Raw genomic sequence first — 18,736 nt, 5'->3', positions numbered from 1 at the left:
AGACCAAACAGACCTCAAGCTCACAGAAATCTTCTTGCCTATGTCTCCCAGTGTTGGGAGTGAAAGCATGGGCTACCATGCCCACCCGTGCCCAGCTATTTATGTGGGTGCTGGGAATCTGAACTCAGGTCCTCCTGTCTGCACTTCAAGTGCTGCAGACTCCCAAAATCTGTGAGCCAAGGAGTGTACTCTGTCTAGGAGAAAGGTTTCAATTTCATGTTTGAATGTGACATTTAAGTTATTTCAAGACATTTTTATTTCAGTCAGTATATTCCTTCATACGATTAGCTTGTTATAGTTTTGTAGAAGGAATATAAAAGGAAGAAGTGGGCTCCAAGATTCTGAAACCTATTGTTCCCAAGTAAACTAGATCCAAAACATGGCACTGAAAGAGTGTGGGAGAAGGCAATGTAAGGATAGTGAGGAACGGCAAGTTGGGAGTGGGGTGCGTGGTGCTTTAATGGCCTGTGGGGGACTACAGGTCAGGCTGCACCCCCTGAGTTTACCCACAGAAGAGAACTGCAAGCCCTGTAAAAACATCTGGGAAACAAAACAAACAAACAAACAAACAAACAAACAAACAAGCATATATTCTGTTGAGAAGGAAGGTAACTGCTTTAAGAATGCACAGTACTGGGTGAGTAAGTGAGCCAGTCCATCTAGGAATAGGCTTAGAGAGAGGATAAACAGAGGAGATCAAGGGGGTCTTGATAGAACAGGTTCAACCTTCCAGCCTGGGCACATGTTACTAGCAGAGTTTTGCTGGTGCTGGACTAGAAAGGAGGGGCTGCTGGGTGTTGGAAGACACCATCTCAGATACTCCTTCCCTCCGGCCTGGCTTTGCCTCACTGAGGTATATAATGAAGAACATCGGGCCTCTTTAGTGTCCAGTAGTCACAAGTCCCCCGGATCCACCAGTTCTCCTGCTCAGCAGGAGAGTTGAAAGGGGTGAATCTGGAGAGAGGGAGAGAGAGAGGGAGGGAAGGAGGGAGGGAGGGAGAGAGAGGCAAATTGGTGACTCTTTAATCAAAGGCTTTTTAAGTTATTTTTAAAATATTTATTTTTTTATTTTTATTTTTATGATTTATTTACTTTATATACCAATTGTAGCCCCCTCCCTCATCTCCTCCAGGTCCTACCCTCTCTCCCTGTTCATTTTCCCTCCCTCTTCCCCCATCTCCCTCCTCTAGTCCACAGAAAGGGGGAGCTCTCCTTCCCTACCATTCGACCCCAGCCTATCAAGGGAATAATGCTACCTCAAGACCCAGTAATACCACTCCTGGGCACATACCCGAAAGATGCTCCACCATACAACAAGGACATTTGCTCAGCTATGGTCATAACAGCTTTATCCGTAATAGCCAGAATCTAGAAACAACCTAGATGTCCCTTAGCTGAAGAATGGATAAAGAAATTTTGGTACTTTAACACAATGGAATACTACTCAGTTATTAAAAACAAGGAAATCAGAAAATTTGCAGGCAAATGGATTTTACTAGAAAAGATCATCCTGAGTGAGGTAACCCAGAACCAGAAAGACACACATGGTATGTGCTCACTCATAAGCGTATATTGGACATATAATACATGATGACAGACCTAAAGAAGCTAAACAACAAGGAGGACCCCAGGAAGGACACTTAATTCTCATTTAGAAGGGCAAGTAGAATAGACACAGGAAACAACTGAAGAGAGGAAACAGGATGGGAGCCTTCCATAGATGCCCTCTAAAAAAACTCCACCTAGCAGGGATCGAAGAAGATGCTGAGACTCACATTCAAACTTTGGGCAGAGTGCAAGGAGTCTTACAGAAGAGTTGGGGGACAGAAGGACCTTGAGGGAACAGGAGCTGCAAATGGAGACCGACAGAGCAAACAAATCTGGGCCCGGGGGGCCTGCAGACTGATGCACCACCCAAGGACCGTGCTTGGAGAGGACCCAGACCCCTTGCTCAGATGTAGCCTATAGACAGTTCAATCTCCATGTAAGTTCCCTAGTAAAAGAAGCAGGAATTATCTCTAGCATGGACTCTGTTGCCCAGGGACCAACTAGTCTATACAATCCCTCATTCAGACTCCCTTTCCAGGTGATTCTAGACTGCGCAGAATGAACAATTAAAACTAGCTCTCACAGTAGCTAAAGTCATCATCAGACTTGCTTGAAAAGTCTTTTATAGTTACTTTTACTTTTCCATCTGGAAGTTTCCCTACACTGAACTTTACACGTAATGCAAATAAATTATTACTACTATTATTGGGTATCAGGATTCTTCTTAGAGGAAAAAATAGCATTGTTTGGAAAAATATTTTGATAAGCTGCTTAGGACAGAAGGTAGAACAGAGGGAGGGGTGAACCAAAGTTTCTCTCTCTCTCTCTCTCTCTCTCTCACACACACACACACACACAAATACACACACACACACACAATAATTAGTGGCAATATGCCCCACCGGAACCAAGCACAAGACTCTATGTCCTTAAGAGGGAGAGAAGAGAGAGAGGGGCAAAAAGAAATAAAGGGAGCCGGGGAGAAAGAGCAGATGACCTGATAGGGAGGATTACGTGCCATGAAACAACCAGCGACTTAAATTAAGACATTCAGTTTGAAAATCTCATGTCACTGCGATACACCGACCTCCACCTCAACCCATTCCAGCAAAATCCAGCACACTCATGAACACTTTGTGCAAAAGCTTGATGACCCTTGATGGATTCAAGGAACACAACTCCATTTTGTTCTAACCTTGAAAAAACCAGGGCCAACACATTCCCAAGCAAGAGGAAAGGAATTAGCAGTCATCTTGTTGAGGGTATGGATTTTGTCACAGCGTACGTAAATGATAGCTTGAGATAAGCTTATAGGGCTCTCCAGGGACCTCGGTCAAGCTGGCACGTACATCACACCATCATCGATGTCACACTGGCGGCTACATCGCATCATGTTCATCACCCCAGCATCTACCTCACGCCATCGTCATTTACATCACAGCGCTATCTACACCACACATCACAGTAAAGAGGCCTCCATAGGGAAACAATCACTACTATAAAGTATCGTTTTCCTTTGATGCTATTTAACAGCTACATGAAACTCTTCATCGGGGTTGGAAGAAAATCTTACGTGGCTGATATTAGGTTGGCTGTTGTGATAAATGAGTAAGCATTTTCTTAAATAACGTTTTGTATGTAAATTTTGTGATTATGAGTAGGGTCTCATAGCTTCAAATAGACTGGTAGCTGGGCATGGGTAGTGCATGCCTTTAATCCCAGCACTTGGGGAGGCAGAGGCAGAGGCAGGTAGACCTCTGTGAGTTTGAGGCCAGCCTGGTCTACAAAGTGAGTCTAGGACAGCCAAGGCTACACAGAGAAACCCTGTCTCAAAAAAACAAAAACAAAAACAAAAACAAAAAACAACAACAAAAGTAGACTGGTTGTCATGGCTTGAATGGGAAATGCCTTCCATAAATTCACGTTTGAACACTTGGTCCCCGGATGCTGGTAGTATTTGGAGAAGCTGTGAAATCTTTAGGAGATGGATCCTCACTAGAGGAAGCAGGTCACTTGAGGACAAGTCTTAAGGTTTCAAGAATGACTCTATCCTGGTCTGTTATTTGCTTCCTATGACGCTAAGATGTGAGATTAGGAGCCCCAGAAGCACACTGCTGTCACCACGGAACCACCTAGTCCTCCCCAAAACACAGTGGACGCTGCCCATTTAAACTGCAAGCTGCAACAAGCGCTTCCTCCCCTAAACTGTGTTTCACAGAGATAAGAAAGACAACTAATGCACTAGCAAAGTTGAAAGTGAATGGAATTCTATGTAAGAAGTGGGAAATAGTAAGAGCTGGAGGGGATGGGAACTCCACAAGGAGAGCAACAGAACAAGATAATTTGAACACAGGGAACTTCCCAGAGACTCATACTCCAACCAAGGACTATTCGTGGAGATGACCTGTAGCCCATGGCAGTTCAGTGTCCAAGTGGGTTACATAGTAATGGGAAGAGGGACTGTCTCTGACATAATCTGATTGGCCTGCTCGTTGATCACTTCCCCCTGAGGGGGGAGCAGCCTTACCAGGCCACAGTAGAGGACAATGCAGCCACTTTTGATGAGAACTGATAGACTAAGATCAGAAAGAAGAGGAGAACCTTCCCTATCAGTGGACTTGGGGAAGGGCATGCATACAGAAAGGGGAGGGAGGGTGTGATCGGGAGGGGAGGAGGGAGGGGCTTATGGGGGGATACAAACTGAATAAAGTGTAATTAATAAAAAATTAAAAAAAAAGAAAGAAAAAGGTCCCGAAGGCTCCAGAAAAGGAAGCGAAGGCATAGAGGAGGGAAGGGCTTCTCAAGATCATAGGATGTTCAAGCAGTCCAGCCCTTGTCCCCATTAGCAGAGAGAAGCTTCTGTTAGCAGAGAGAAAGCCTTGCTGCAAGGCTTTCTGCCACAGATCATTGTTCCTTCCTGTAGTATTAACCATCCGACTTGGCCATGGGAAAGCCTCAGTTCAAGAATGTTTCCGTCAGGGCTAGAGACATGGCACAGCAGTTAAGTGCTTGCATGGTTCTTTCGGAGGACCAGAGTTCAATTCCCACCATCCACATTGGGTGGCATAAGAGTGCAAGTACCTGTACCTCAAAGCGCCAGGGTATCTGACACCTCTGGGCTATTAGGTCACCTGCATTTAAATGCCCACACCTACGCACACACATACCTACACACACACACCTACATACACACACAAACACACACATAGACACACACACATACACATACGTACACACACAACTAATACTAAAGAATAAAATTAATTCGATTTTTTTTCCAAACAAGGTTTCTCTGTGCAGCCCTCGCTGTCCTGAACTTGCTTTGTAGATCGGGCTGTCCTCAAACTCACAGCCATCCACCTGCTTCTGCCTCCCAAGTACTGGGATTAAAGGTGTGAACCACTATGCCCAGTTTCAAATATTATTTTTAAAAGGATGTTTATGTCTTTGGTATGATAACATTTATTTTATTATTTCTGATAATGTATAAAAGCAATGGAGAAAAAGAGATGATCCACATAGCCATAAAGTCCTTAGGGTCAACTTTTCCCAAATTCCTCTATGTAGTCCAAACTTCAGGAGATTTTTTTTTCTTCACATGGGGCACTGGCTTACAATCCTCTCCCAGAACTGGGAGGGTCCACTGAAAACCAATCAATACATGTTTCATTTTTGTTTTCTGTATAAATAGTTGTCTTATCTGAAATGACCTTTTTCCAAGAGCCAACAGTCATAAATTTTACAGCTAGACATGTTTAGAAATGCCTCTCAGCTATTTTTGTTGATTTATTTTCTTTGTCTGTATTTGTGCAGTTCAGCTTTGGACATGGTGGCAAGCAGCTTTGGTCCACCAGCTAATGATTTAAACTCAGAGGATAGAGTCCTTCTCCGATGGGAAAGGCAGCAATCACCATGCATGAAGGTATAGCTCAGCCAGGAGAAATTATTGTGTCTGGAAGACTTGTCTGCATATTTCTTTGTGATAATTTTTGCTGCATTACCCCCCCCCCCAAAGAATTTCTGAAATCTGTCTACCTACCCACAGACTTTTCTACAACATAAAATGGTGATTCTGGTCAAAGGAGTATTGGTCTTCTGACATATTAAATATTCTCTCTCATACACAAAACCCAAAGCAAAATCTGGAGCATAATTTGATGCATTGAAGTAACTTTATTTGGTTGGCCCAAAATCTGTAAGGATGTATACATTTTAAAAAGAAGGAGAACATGGAAGGTAGACAGAAGAGCAAGCTTTGTCTTCAAACGATTACTTGTGTGAACGGACAATTCTTTGTGGGCTAGTATATGTTGACTTTAGCCCATTTACACTTTAGAAAATCTCTGCAAATGAGGCCCTCCCCTCTTAATTTTTTCCCTGAAGATGAGGATTCTGAGCCTCAGTCAGTCTAAGGTCACATGACTAATATGAAGCTATAACCAGGGCGTCCCATTGCTCCAAAGACACAGCCCACATTGGCTGCATTATGCCATGTTGTGTGCCGGGAAGCTTGTGCTACTGTTGGCTTAGGAAGGGACCTCAGAACAACCAGAGCTGAGTCTACCTATCATAATATAATAATACAGGAAATTAATAGTCTATAACATAACACATATTTGTTTTATTATTATATGTTTATTTTGTAATCAAATAAAATAGTAATGTGATCTAATTTATACGAAGATATTTTTGTCCTCTGCCACCCAGCATCCCTGCATGACTCACTTGTGAGTTACGGAAGTTATCACGAATGAGACAGTACAGATATGTCATCATTCTTGTATGTCCTTCTGCTTCTGCCGCAGCAGATCTTCCTCAGGGTAATTTCCCAGGCAACAAGACACAGGTTCTCACCCTCGAAAGGATTCCAGGAGAAGACTGCGATCGTTGAGGTCCAGAGGGTAACACTAGGCAGAGAGACAACAAATTTCCTTTCCACAGAGGCAGAACCAAACTTCTATGTTGTTGTTTTTCCATGCCTTAATTTCATACCTGGTCATCCATCCGTTTACATTCTTCTGAACCTGCCAGGATGCCTTCCTGAATACAATGCTTAGAATTAAGCCTAATATTCCAACAGTGGTCTAGGTTCGTTCGTTCATTCATTCATTCATTCATTCATTCATTCATTCACTCAGGTATCTGACCATTCAGCAGGTTCATGGTGGCTCAGTATGAACTGACTCGCACTCAGTGGGGGAGGGGATGCTTAGATCCACTGCTTGGAAACATCACTTTTGTTTGTTGTAAAAAAAATTAAATGAACTCTGGTCTTGAGGAGTTTCCCATGGCTTCCTGGGAAATCCTAAGCCTGACCCTCCACTGAATAAATGCTTCTGTGTGAAAAGCTGGCCTCGTTTCTCTGCAAAACCATCCTGCTTCTCTGGGATGTTTGCCGGCACAGGATCTTATAAAACTCACTAGGGTTGTAACAAGGACACCTTCCCTCAGATCCCCGTCCAGCTTTTGTTCCTTCCTGAAGCCACAGTTGACATGCCCCTAGCCTGTCTCTAATAAAACCTAATCTCCAGGACGTGGAGCCATCGCTTGATTGCTCAGGGGTCAATGGGGAGCCAAGGAGAAGAGCCATGAGCTCACATGTATACTGAGATGCTTCAAGAGTCAGTGGAAAATTACCCAGCCTGCTCTTTCCCCCTCACGCTAGACTCCTCCCTCTCCTTTGCTCTTCCCATGAACTGCCTCAGAGGAAAGAAAAGCAGTAACCATCACACGGGACCCAGCTTCTGGAACAGGGGGGGCTCCTGGCTCTGAAAGCTGTACCATTCTTTAAAGTGTGATTATCCTTCTCTGCCGTACTTCCCTTTCTATTTGAAGAACTCTTTCCACAGGAATTCCTTAACGCCATTTGTACTTGTATAGAGGGTCTCGTTTCTCTCTCAGATAGATCCAGACGTTTAGTTTGTAGGAGTCATACTGGGGATTGTAAGGTCATGTCCTGCCTCCTGCCATCAACTCACTCTGCTGCTGTGTGTGTCTCATTAAGTGGGCAACTAAAAAACCAACCAAACAACAATAACAAAACTCCCCAAACCCTGCAGCCTCTGAAAGTGTGTTGCCGCTCTGATTCAAACTTAAAGTCTTGGGGCTGGTAAGATGGCTGGCTCAGAGGGTAAAGGAACTTGCTACCGAATCTGAGGACCTGAGTTAGATTTCCTCAAGACCCACATGGTAGGAGGAGAAAACCAACTCTTGCTTGCTGTCCTCTGACCCCATACGTGTGCTACTGCACATGGGCTTGAGCACAGCCCCACCCCCAAATTAATCAAAACAACAACAACAACAAACCGTAGAAGTCTGTGTGCTGATGTCTCCATTAAACAAGCATTCCCATAATGCTCATCTAACACACACAGCGAGAGTATGTGGACCATCTAGCTAGCGTTCTGCTGAAGCCAAGTAGCCTGGCAACCCCTGGAGCCTATTCCCCACACCCCCTCAGCTCCCTCATCTTTGTAAGCCACAAGCATCTGCACATGCTATCTTTTGATATGTTGTAGGCAGCCTCTGACTGCCAACAGGGCCCCCAGCATGGGGTGAAGCAGAGATTCCAAAGTTTTCCATGAGCAAAGATGGGTCACTCCCCAGCCCCAGTTTCCTAGTGTGAAAATGCCCTGCATTCTTCTCCATGAAAGTACTGGCCAGAGGGAACTCATTTTCAGATACTGTTAAGTGTCAAGACTGACTTGGGTTAGGGTTCGAACGTCAACCGTGCGTTTGCTGCATGCAAATTTTATTCAAAATCATATGGCCACAGGGCATATTCTGTCTCTTCCTTGGATAACTTGCACCCACATCCATCTCAGCACACACACACACACACACAAACACTGTAAGAAAAATGTTTAATATTATCGGTTTGGCAGAAAGAAGTGTAAATGTGTCAGTGGTAAGGCTATTTAAGCTTGGTAGAGGAGTTGCTAGGGACAAACTGGCAGTGTTAAATTGACAGTGTTAAATGACACCTGCTGTCCCTGGTGGGCCACGAAAGTGTGTGGTTCTGGGCTGCCATTTCTTTCATGTTGACAGTCCAGGGCCCTTGGGGCGGAATCGGATGAGGGTGCTTGGCTTATCAGGCTAGTGAAACAGCCACACGCCCTGGGTCCCTCAGCTTTAGTGAGTGGCTTTTCAGAATGCTCAGGGCTTCCTCCGGGTTTCAGAATGAATGCTTGGAAAGAAAAAGTAGATAGGCATTCGCCGAAGGTGGCTCTCTGTTGGCCTTGTCACCATCAAGGCTGAGAAGCTGAAGAGGCAAACCAGTTTTTAAAAGGCTGAAAATGTGGTTGTCAACCTAGGGACTCCAGCACTAAAAATACAGGCACCGGAGCCCTGCTTCCCAGGGCTCCCTGCACAGCGGCGAGAAATGCTAAGCCTTTGTCTGTTTTTCAGTAGATAATAGGGAACATGAATCTGGGCACCATCAAAGTGCACCTGGGGGGTGGGGCCCACTCCTGGGGCTTGAGGTAAAATGTGGATGCTGGGTACCTACCCGTAAGAAAGTAAAATCGCAGTCATTCTGCTATGCACCAAAATGCATGCCGAGGTTATTAAAATTATAACCTTTTCCTTTTTTCTGTTGTTTCAGTGAGATTCCTCAGGCTGGGCACTTTATAGAGGAAGGAGGGTTATTTCACCTCTCAGTTTTGGAAGCCTGCGGGTATGAAGCCAGCCTTGCCTTCTGCTGAGGAATTCGTTGCATGGCGGGGAGATGTGTGTGCTATTCCCATGGAGAAATAGAAAGCAAGAGACAAGGAAAGGGCTAGGATCATGCCTGTATGGCAACCCATTCTCTTGGAAACTAATCCATTCCCTTGAGACCCGGCCTTCTCCTACAAGACAGTAATAATTTATGAAGGTGGAGCTCTTACGACCTAATTACCTTTCATTGGACCCAATCTCTTAAAAAACAGTTACATTTATTTACTTATTTATGTGTGTGTGTGTGTGTGTGTGTGTGTGTGTGTGCTCGTGCATGTGCTTGTGAATGTGTGGAAGTCAAAAAACAATTTTCAGGAGCTGGATTTCTCTCTCCACCATGTGTGTCCCAGGGATCCAACTCAGGTCATCAGAGTTGGTGGCAAGCACCTTGACCTGCTCAACCATCTGGCTGGCCCTGAACCCCACCCCTTAATGGACCTGTACCTTCAAACCTGAAATGCCAGGGACCAAGCTTCCCACACTTGTGTGGGGCATGCCATATCCAAACCATAACAAGTATCTTATAGTTGCTAAATTAGCAAATGAGACTTCTGCCTTTTCTCTTTAGCCATCAGTGCCCCAAGATGAGCCCAACAAAAACAGGTGGAGACTGCCGGGATAAAGGGGACTATCCTGGAAACTGATGGGCTGGGCCTCTAACTCTGTACTTTTAGCCTCTCCTCTCACCCAGCACAAGCTCAGGACACAAGTCAACGCTCTCTCAGGTGGCTCTCCAGAATCGAGGGGAGGCACCATGGAAATAGAGGCTCTTCCCTTTTCTCTGACAGATATGGGATCAGCCTTTTCCTGGGCTACTCTGTCTGGGAAAGCCTGCAGGGAACTATGAGCCGGTTGTGTCCCAGGACTCTTAACGCACGCCCTTTCTCTTGAACAGTAAATTACTCTTGGCATTGAAAAACATGCTTTGGTGACATGGTCCCTGACGGCCATGGGAGGAACAGAGCCTGGATGTCTGAGTTTTGGAAGCCATCACTCCAAGCCCAGACAGACCCACCTGAGGCCAAGTCAGAAAAGGGAGCCATTGCTTACAGTGGGTTCCAGTGTGTGCAACTGTGTCTTCCCAGATGGAGTTGATGCCCTCTTGACCAGCGGCTGAGGACACTGCCAATCATGTGACAATGTGATAGTGACTGGTCACTGTGTCCTTTGGTAGTCCCTTGCTTTACACACACACACACACACACACACACACACACACACACACACACACACACGCATCAAACAGAACCAAAACCAAACCAAACCAAAACCCCTGCATTGCTCAAGGTTCCTCCTTCCTTCTGGATGCAACTAATGCTGAGGTCAAATGTCCCATCCCACTCTTCTCAAAAGCAGACAAAAGCTCCCTTTTTCTCAAAAGCTTGTCTTTCAAGCTGCATGAAGCAGTGATGAACTGAGGTCAGGGTCTCACTTCTTTCCAGGTATATCTGCCAAGACCCTCAAAGTCTTGGTTCCTGGACCTCCAAGCTAGGTGACCTTCTCTTTGTGGATGCTCTTTCTCCTAGGTTAGCTTCACAGTGGTTGGCATTAAATCATCCCAGAAAAGTGATTTGATTTGTATGGTTAAGACTAAAATAAATCTTGTTGGATATAGGTGTCTGACACACATTCAACCTACTGGCCACAAAAGGCTTAAGGGAGGCCTAGGGAGACCCAGCAGTGTAAGAATAGACAAACCAGCCAGGTGCGGTGGCACATGTCTGTAATCCCAGCGCTCACGGAGGCAGAGGTATGCTGATCTCCATGAGTTCAAGGCCAGCCTGGTCTACAAAGCAAACCCAGGACAACCAAGGCTACACAAAGAAACTCTGTCTCAAAAAATACCAACCAACCAAAGAGACAAACAAAAAGAATGGACAAACCTCCACAGTTTTAGAAACTTCCAGAGGAAGTCAGCTGAAAGGCAGGTTGACAATGTGTTTCATGTAACATGAATACATGGCATGCCAAGGGGAACCACTGGGGAGAAGAGGGCTGTGAGATCAGCAGAGATATTAGGGAAAGTTGGAAACAGGAGAGAAAAAAAAAGGAGGCAAAGGGGACTTTCTTTTAAGATGGGAGACTTTTGTTTAATTTCCTGGATTAGTTCCTTTTAAATGATTTACTTAAAAAAAAAAAAAGAGGACATCTGTTAATTTGCTGCACGAGGCTTTGTAATTAGAGAGCTACTGGCCTTCCATGGGACGAGAGGGTGGCTATAGATTTGTGCAAATTAAACGTCCTGATTCCGTGCCTGCTACAAGAAGCCCCGCCTGTGTGTACAATGTACTTAAAGGATTAGGGCACACTTTGAAATTATGCTATGTTTTACCTAGACTAGGCATCTTCCCCCTTAAGCTTTTATTTCCTTGAAGGAGGGGAGGAGACCACCAGCCTTCACAAGCCGTCAAGCCCCAGGAGGTACTTTGTGGGAAGGTTTAAGTGCAGGGGAAGGAGGGGGTGCTGTTTACATGTCTCAGCGAGGTAATAAATCTTCTCTTCAACACTTTCGATCCCATTTCAGACCAGATTGGGCGAGTTCAGGGTAGGAAGGCTGTGGAGTAGTGATTTCATTTTAGGGACATTGCTTACAAGAAGTTAATGGGGCTCTGGACACAGGTGACAAGCTTAGGAGTGCAAGGGCCAGGGAAGATGAGAAAAGGGAGTTTTTTTGAAAGTTGCTGGGATCATCCTGACCCTTCAAGATCGCTAAATACATGAAAAGTCTTCACTTATGCACAAGGCGTTCCAAGACGGATGTGGGTGATCGTTTTTATTTTTGAGGCAGGGTCTCATGCGGTCAGGTTGGTCAGAAACTCAGTCTGTAACCAAGTAACGGCTTTGAACCTCTGAGCCTCCCACTGAGTGCCGGGATTACAGGCACAGCAACAGCTCCAGGTGACCGGTTAGCAGAAACGTCTTTTACCTCCCTTTGATTTACCAGGATTGGAGGAGACGGCACAGCACAGCTGAAAGAAACCCTCTTGGCTACTTGCTTTAACTGCGGCTTTAATTGATTTGGTGGCTCGTGGGCCTGTCAGGTCAGCCACGGGTGCTGTGAGAACATGGGCACCTTTGGGAAAAACGCAAGCTGAAAAAAGTAACCAGTTCGTAAGAATCTGAAAAGCACACGCAGGTGTCTAATAAAGACATAGAGGCTTTATTTTAAAAACACTCATCGGTCGCAAAAAAGAAAAAAAAAAATCCCCCATGAAATACATAGAAAAATAAAGCTTGATTAGGGTGGTCTACCAAACTTCAAGCCACAGAACTTTACGTTACAGGGCAGAGTGGACTTTGCTAACTAACGATTTATGACGCAGGGTAGACACAGGTCACTCAGGTGATATGGCTGAAAGCACCTTCCCATTCACGTGTTGGAGTCAACAGCTTCTGTTTCCCATATTTTCTACCAGTTGAGGTGTGGGTGAATGACTAGTTCCAGTGGGGAGAAGGAAAAATGGAGTTGGACCCCCCAAAAAAAAATTTCTAAAAACAAGCCTCTCCTCACTATACCCATGCTGAAAAGGATTCCATTCGGAGTACCAGTGACTTTAAAAGCTGGATAAAGAGAAGTGATTTGGACTCCTCTGCCTTTTGTGTGGTCTAACGCTGCCACAGCGATCAGCCACAAGGTGCACTGAACAATATGGGGGGCCCCAGTGCTGTAAAAGAACAGGGTGCATGCAGCCAACTTTCTATCAACTTCCTTTGGCAATTTTGCCCCCAACAGTAAATTGGCCCATTTAAAAGGAGGAAATTAAAAGATTTCTCAAGGTACAGAACTGAGTGGTGGGATAAAGGGATTTCCTGGCCCCACAAAGTCTCATTTGTAATAGTCGTGTTCCCACCTCCCACATCTCCCATTTGGCAGGTTACCTGACATACAGGATGGAAATAAAAGGGCACTTTCACTCTTACTGTTTTAGGTAAGTCACCGTGCACAGTTCTCCAAAGCGTTTACACATTTATCTGTGGATGGAAGCCGCCATGATGCTGCATTTTGGATACAGTTTCCCTGCCCTTATAGCATGTTCCTGCAAAGCTATTAGCCCCCTGCTTGCTGGTTGGCCTGGCTGACAGCCCTGCCCTGCCCAGGTCCCCTCCATCTCTCCTAGATGCCTCAGCAGGGGCAGCCCTTCCTTTTGTCCTGTTCTTCCTTCTTCGAGAAAACCAGACCCCCCCAACCTCCTCTGCCTGTGGGGATCCCCAGCACCCCAAAGGCCGTCAGCCTTTGAACTGTAACATACAGCCAGCAGACAGCCCTGTGAGCGAAGCTGTGATTGGCAGCTCTCTTTCAAAAGGGCTTGGGACTGAATGCTGGGAATTTTTAAAGGGAAGAAACAGGAGTTGCTGGTTAAAAAAAAAAAAAAAAGTATGTTGTTAGGTCAAATCATTATCTGTTTGCAGCTAGTTAGTTGTTTTACAACTTGGTGGGGGGGAAGCAACACATCTTAGGCTAAATAAGACACGCATGCATAGATTTTAAAAGCCTGAGCTGAGTTCTGTAGGGGGAAAAAACAAAACAAAACAAAAAATCCATAAAAATAAAGGGGAAGGAAGATCCTTTGTTTAAAAATGATGACACCTCTTAATTCACTTCATAAGAATCGTGAATTCAGACCCGAAAGCTGTCCTGACCCCAGGAAGGCAGGAAGGGTGTGGGCAGAGGCCTTATTGCGCTGGTATAAAAGTCAGGGTGAAGGCGCTCACCTGGACGGGGGAAACCCCACACCCCCAGGGCCTTGGTCTTGGACAGGAAGAGACTGTTTTGAAGCCCACCCCTGCAGGCAAACTGTTGACACAGCTTGTCTTAAGCCCCTCAGCATGTGCACCCTGCCCCACTCAGGCTGCCCTGTGAATCCTTGAATTGGTACACTACTACAAAAAAGCTAAGAGGCTAAGAGGCTAAGGCCTTCGCGTCCCAGGCCAACCTGCCTCCATCACTAAGGATTTTTGTCATTATTGTTTGTTTTGTTTTCCTTCTTCTTCAAATCTTCCATTTACCCTCACTTTTACACGGGCAGAGAGAAACCCTGGCTATAGTCCAAGGCCAACCAAAGACTTTTTAACCCAAAAGACGTTTTAATTCAAGAGGACACCTTCATTCAAGAGGACCCTTTGTTTGACCCTTTCATAGTTACGGAAGAGGATGGAGTCTCAGCAACAGGATCCTTAGGAATGATGTAGCCATTCCATCCATAGCCACCCTAAGCTCTGGAAACAGACTTCAACTTGCCTGGCTCTCTCTAGACTGGGAGCCGACAGCAGTGACCTACAGAACACATGAAACTGTGACTAGAGACTAAAATAGCTGCCCCAGACCTCTCGCTGGAACCACCAGAGAAGAACTGGAGTATTCCCTGGGAACCCCTAACGGTTTGTGCACACTCCTTGCTCCCGACTCCGTGACCTCAGCCACTCTGGCTTTTTCCCAGAACCCCCCGGGGGAAGGCAGTTTCTGATCTACACAGTTGTCATCTGAGCTGTTGTTACCAGAAAGTTGGACACCAGCTGCCCAGACAGTAAAGGTAGGGGTAGTAGGGGTAGCTGGTATACATGGAGACCAGTGAGGTGCTGGACAGGCTGTCTTCTTTCAGGACGGGCAAGGAGACTCCCAGGTCTTCCGACAGCTGCTTCCGCTTTGTCTTATAGCGTCTGTTCTGGAACCATATTTTCACTTGGGTTTCGGTGAGTTTGAGGTTCTTGGCCAGGTGGGCCCTTTCAGGGGCAGACAAGTACTTCTGATGGCTGAACTTCCTCTCCAACTCAATGACCTGAGTGTGAGAGAAGGCAGCGCGGGACCGCTTCTGCGGCTGCTTGGTGACCTGGGGGACGCTTGACAAGTCTCCTGGAGTGTGCACACAGTCCAACACATAAGTCTCAAAATGTCCATCTGGAGAAGAGCAGAGGAGAGAAGAAAAAAAAGTTACACGTTAGCCTGGAATTCAAGCCACCTTTCTGTTTTTTTCTGCCAAGCTCAGTGTCCTGCTGGATACATTTAACTTTTTTTTCACACGAGCAAGGAACTACCCGGAGGAAGTAGGTAGCAAAACTATATACTCCGTTTTTCTAATGACCAGTGGGAATTAAGCTTAGGTCTTTGCGTTTTACAGTTGGAACTTTCTGCCTTGTTGTTTTATGTCGGTGAAACCCGGATCCCGGATGTATGTAGAAGAGAGAGGCGAACAGGGAAGACAGGGGCATCATGGGGACATTTAAGCGGGTGACTGAGGCTTGTAGGGATGAGCCAGGTGGTCTGGCCTGGTGACCAATAATACGTCTTCTTTCAGCACTTTTTGTAACTCCCTCTCAGCTACCAGTATGAGAAGTGAGGGGGGGGTGGTGGAGACTAGTGGCGGGGCGGGGGGGGGGGGGGGGAAGGGCAGCAAGGGGGAACAAAAGCTGACTTGACGCTATTTATAAAGACCTAAAGGAACATCCATTATTTTATGGTTTGGGAATGGAGCCGCGAAAGGAGCCCGGGGGTGGGCTTGACTTATGAATATTAATATTCGGAGCCCAGTGGTAACTGGCCAGAGCCGCTGGAAAAGAGTCAAGCAGATGGCAAAGTTGTTAGCTGCCCTCAGGGTTGACGTCCAAGGTAATTCAGTGCCCAGGGCGGGGAGGTCCTTCCTGTGGCCATGGCCCCCCACATCCGGAGCTCGGGGCCATCAGCCTGTCCTCTCCTGTGCAGCGTGCCCATCCCCAGGTCTGCTCCGCTTACCTGACTCGGGCTGAGCCGGCGTCTCTGCGGGGCTGGGCCGGGGCCGGGGCTCCCCCAGAGCCCCGCGACCTCCTGCTTCCTCGGGTTCTAGCTCGGGGCTCCTCCTAGGGTCCGGCTGGCGCTGGCACTGGCGCTGGCGCTGCGGGCTGCCCGCGTGTCCCCCGCGCCGCTCCGCGCGGTCTCGCAGGATGTCTTGGATGAGGAATGAGGTGAGCCGCTTGGACTGCGTGGGCGGCGCTGCCCAGGGACCGCGGCCACCAGCCTCCACCCGGGCCGCTCGGGGCTCCGCCGCCCTGAGCATCCCGCCTCCGCTGCGCGCCGCTTTTGCTTGCGGCCGGCCGCGCGCACTTATAGCCGTGGGGAGCGCCGCGCCGCCCGCCCATTGGCCGTGGGGACACGGCTGCGCCTCGATTGGCTGCCGCGGGCTCCAGGTGACCGAGAAGAGGCGAGCCCGAAGTGGGAGTCCTTCCTTGCTGAGCCCTTGCCTTTCCTGGTTTCCCTCTCGCCACAAACGCCCAAACCCCGGCTGTAATCGCCATGAGGAGGACCCTCGAGTAGCTCTTAAGAGAGATCGGTGACAAAGCCACATCTACTGAGGCCAAGGCGGTCCTGGGTCTGGCAGCCAGGTGCTCGCTGGCCCCACGCTGGAGTCCCAGCTGGACACATCTGGACAGCAAGAAAAAAAAAAAAATCTAACAGGGGAGGTCAAACTAGTCTGAGAATGTCGCATTTGCTGAGCTGACCGCGCACTGTGACCCCAGGAAAGAATATTCTTAAAAATTAAACACTCAAGCTGGATGTGGGTGGTGCACATCTTTGATCCCAGCGAAGGGAGGTGGAGACAGGAAGAGCGGTGCTGTGAGTTCGAGGCCAGCCTGGTCTCTATAGAGTTCCAAAACAAGCTGAAAAAAGAAATGAATACTCACGCCCAGGCTCCCTCCCTATGCCTAGTCAAGGGTCACTCGGGTGGTTCAGAACAACGCTATGGACTGGTGAATAGTACACACCTGATAAAAGAGAGGGATGCGTTAAAATACTAACATTCGGTGGAAACGAGGAAAACCTACACTGATGTTTTTGGTTGTTACTGCTTTTTTTTTATTTATTTTTTGCAACTAGTGTCTGTCTGTGATCTAAGGCACTGGAATCTGCTCAGAATGGTACTTTGTGAGTCTGAGGAGAAAGAAAGGGGAGCAGGTTGTTAAGGACACAGCAAATGCTGAAGGAAATTGAGATAAATAACCAGAAAGCCTTCAGAGAAGCTGGCTTTCCTCTGCATTTTACCTAGACTTATTTTCCTTTAAAAATGAAATATACTTTTGAGACAGTTCCAGGTGCATTGAGAATTGCAAAAATAACACCCCTAATGGCCCTCATGATAGCATCTTTTTATCTTATTTATTTATTTATAGTGTGTGTGTGTGTGTGTGTGTGTGTGTGTGTACGTGCTGTGAGTCCCCCTCTCTCCAAGGCCCGCACATAAATGCTGCCTCCCCACCCCAAGGGTGATACCTGGGGGAGGTACTTTGGGCCTATAAGAGCCAGAGCCCAATGAGAGGTTCTCAGATCTTTGAGGGCCTAGGGATTGTAGAGGCTGGGTTTCCCCTCCTTTCCTGGCCCCATTCTCCCTGACCTGGAAACCTGTTTTCATTCTGGTCACAGGTTGGTTCCACTTGTAAGCGGAGCTGTAGAATCAACTGTATATGTATAAGAGTAGCTACAAGTGATCCATATACTGTCCATCCAGACGAAGATAATGCCTGTGTATTTATTCAGCAGGACAGCCGTGCCTGCTCAGTGATGTGGAGGCAGGCTAAGAGAAAGGAAGAGGGAGAACCTAACAGGGTCTATTTCTTTGTACTCCTTTATAGTTCTTAAAAATTACAAATCTGGGGTTCCAGAGATGATGGCTCAGTGGTTAAGAGCACTTCACTGCCAGGCGTGGGGGTGTGCGCCTTTAATCCCAGCACTTGGGAGGCAGAGGCAGGCAGCTCTCTGTGAGCTGGAGGCCAGCCTGTCTACAAAGCGAGTCCAGGCTAACCAGGGCTACACAGAGAAACTCTGTCTCAAAAAACCAATCTGAAAAACAAACAAAAAAAATCAAGAAACAAAAAACAAAACCCTCTAAAAAAAAAAAGAAGAAAAGAGAAAGAAAGAAAGAAAGAAAAGAAAAGAAAAGAAAAGAAAAAAGCGTTTGCTGATCTTCCAAAGGACCTAAGTTTAGTTCCCGGGACTCACGTCAGCTGGTTTCATACCTGTCTGTAATCCAGGTCCTGAGAATCTGAATCTGATACCCATTTCTGGTCCCTGCAGGCACTCAAATGGCATATATGCACACACCCCTACACATCATTTTTAAAAATTATATAGATTTTAAAAAAATTAGATAGAGATGGCTCTGTCCTTAGGAGTGCTCACACCTCTGCCAGAAGACCTAACTTTGGTTCCTATCACCTCCCAATGGGCACTTTACAGCTGCCTATAGATCCATATGTGGCATATATTTACACAAATAAATAAAGAGTAAACATAAATCTTTTTTAAAATACTAATTAAAAACTTAGAGGTGGAATTGAAGTGAACTCTTATCCTATGCCATGACCTCCCCGGGTCACAGGTGCCTTCATTATGGGGACCCAGCTCAAAGCAGTGCCTCATCATGCTGTTTTCTTCCCTTCAAGCTTTGTCCTTGGGTTCTACGGACAGTTCTCTTCATTCGTTAGACATTCGCTCCCTGAAAAGAAA

At 46.6% G+C, this 18,736-nt stretch overlaps 1 protein-coding gene across 1 annotated transcript; it reads right to left on the bottom strand.

The window, feature by feature from the left end:
- Nucleotides 1-14,756: 14,756 nt before the first annotated feature.
- Nucleotides 14,757-16,292, bottom strand: Nkx3-1 (NK3 homeobox 1). The gene is made up of 2 exons (XM_055609530.1): nt 15,992-16,292; nt 14,757-15,160 (listed from the first exon to the last, which is right to left on the bottom strand). The coding sequence occupies exons 1-2, from the start codon at nt 16,290-16,292 to the stop codon at nt 14,757-14,759; spliced, it is 705 nt and encodes a 234-aa protein (XP_055465505.1).
- Nucleotides 16,293-18,736: the final 2,444 nt, after the last annotated feature.

This window comes from Psammomys obesus, unplaced genomic scaffold (genome assembly GCF_907164565.1).
Source record: "Psammomys obesus unplaced genomic scaffold, mPsaObe1.curated_primary_1811, whole genome shotgun sequence".
Lineage (NCBI taxonomy): Eukaryota > Metazoa > Chordata > Mammalia > Rodentia > Muridae > Psammomys > Psammomys obesus.
The sequence above is the reverse complement of the archived record's forward strand: the minus strand, read 5'-3'. Positions and strand labels throughout refer to the sequence as shown.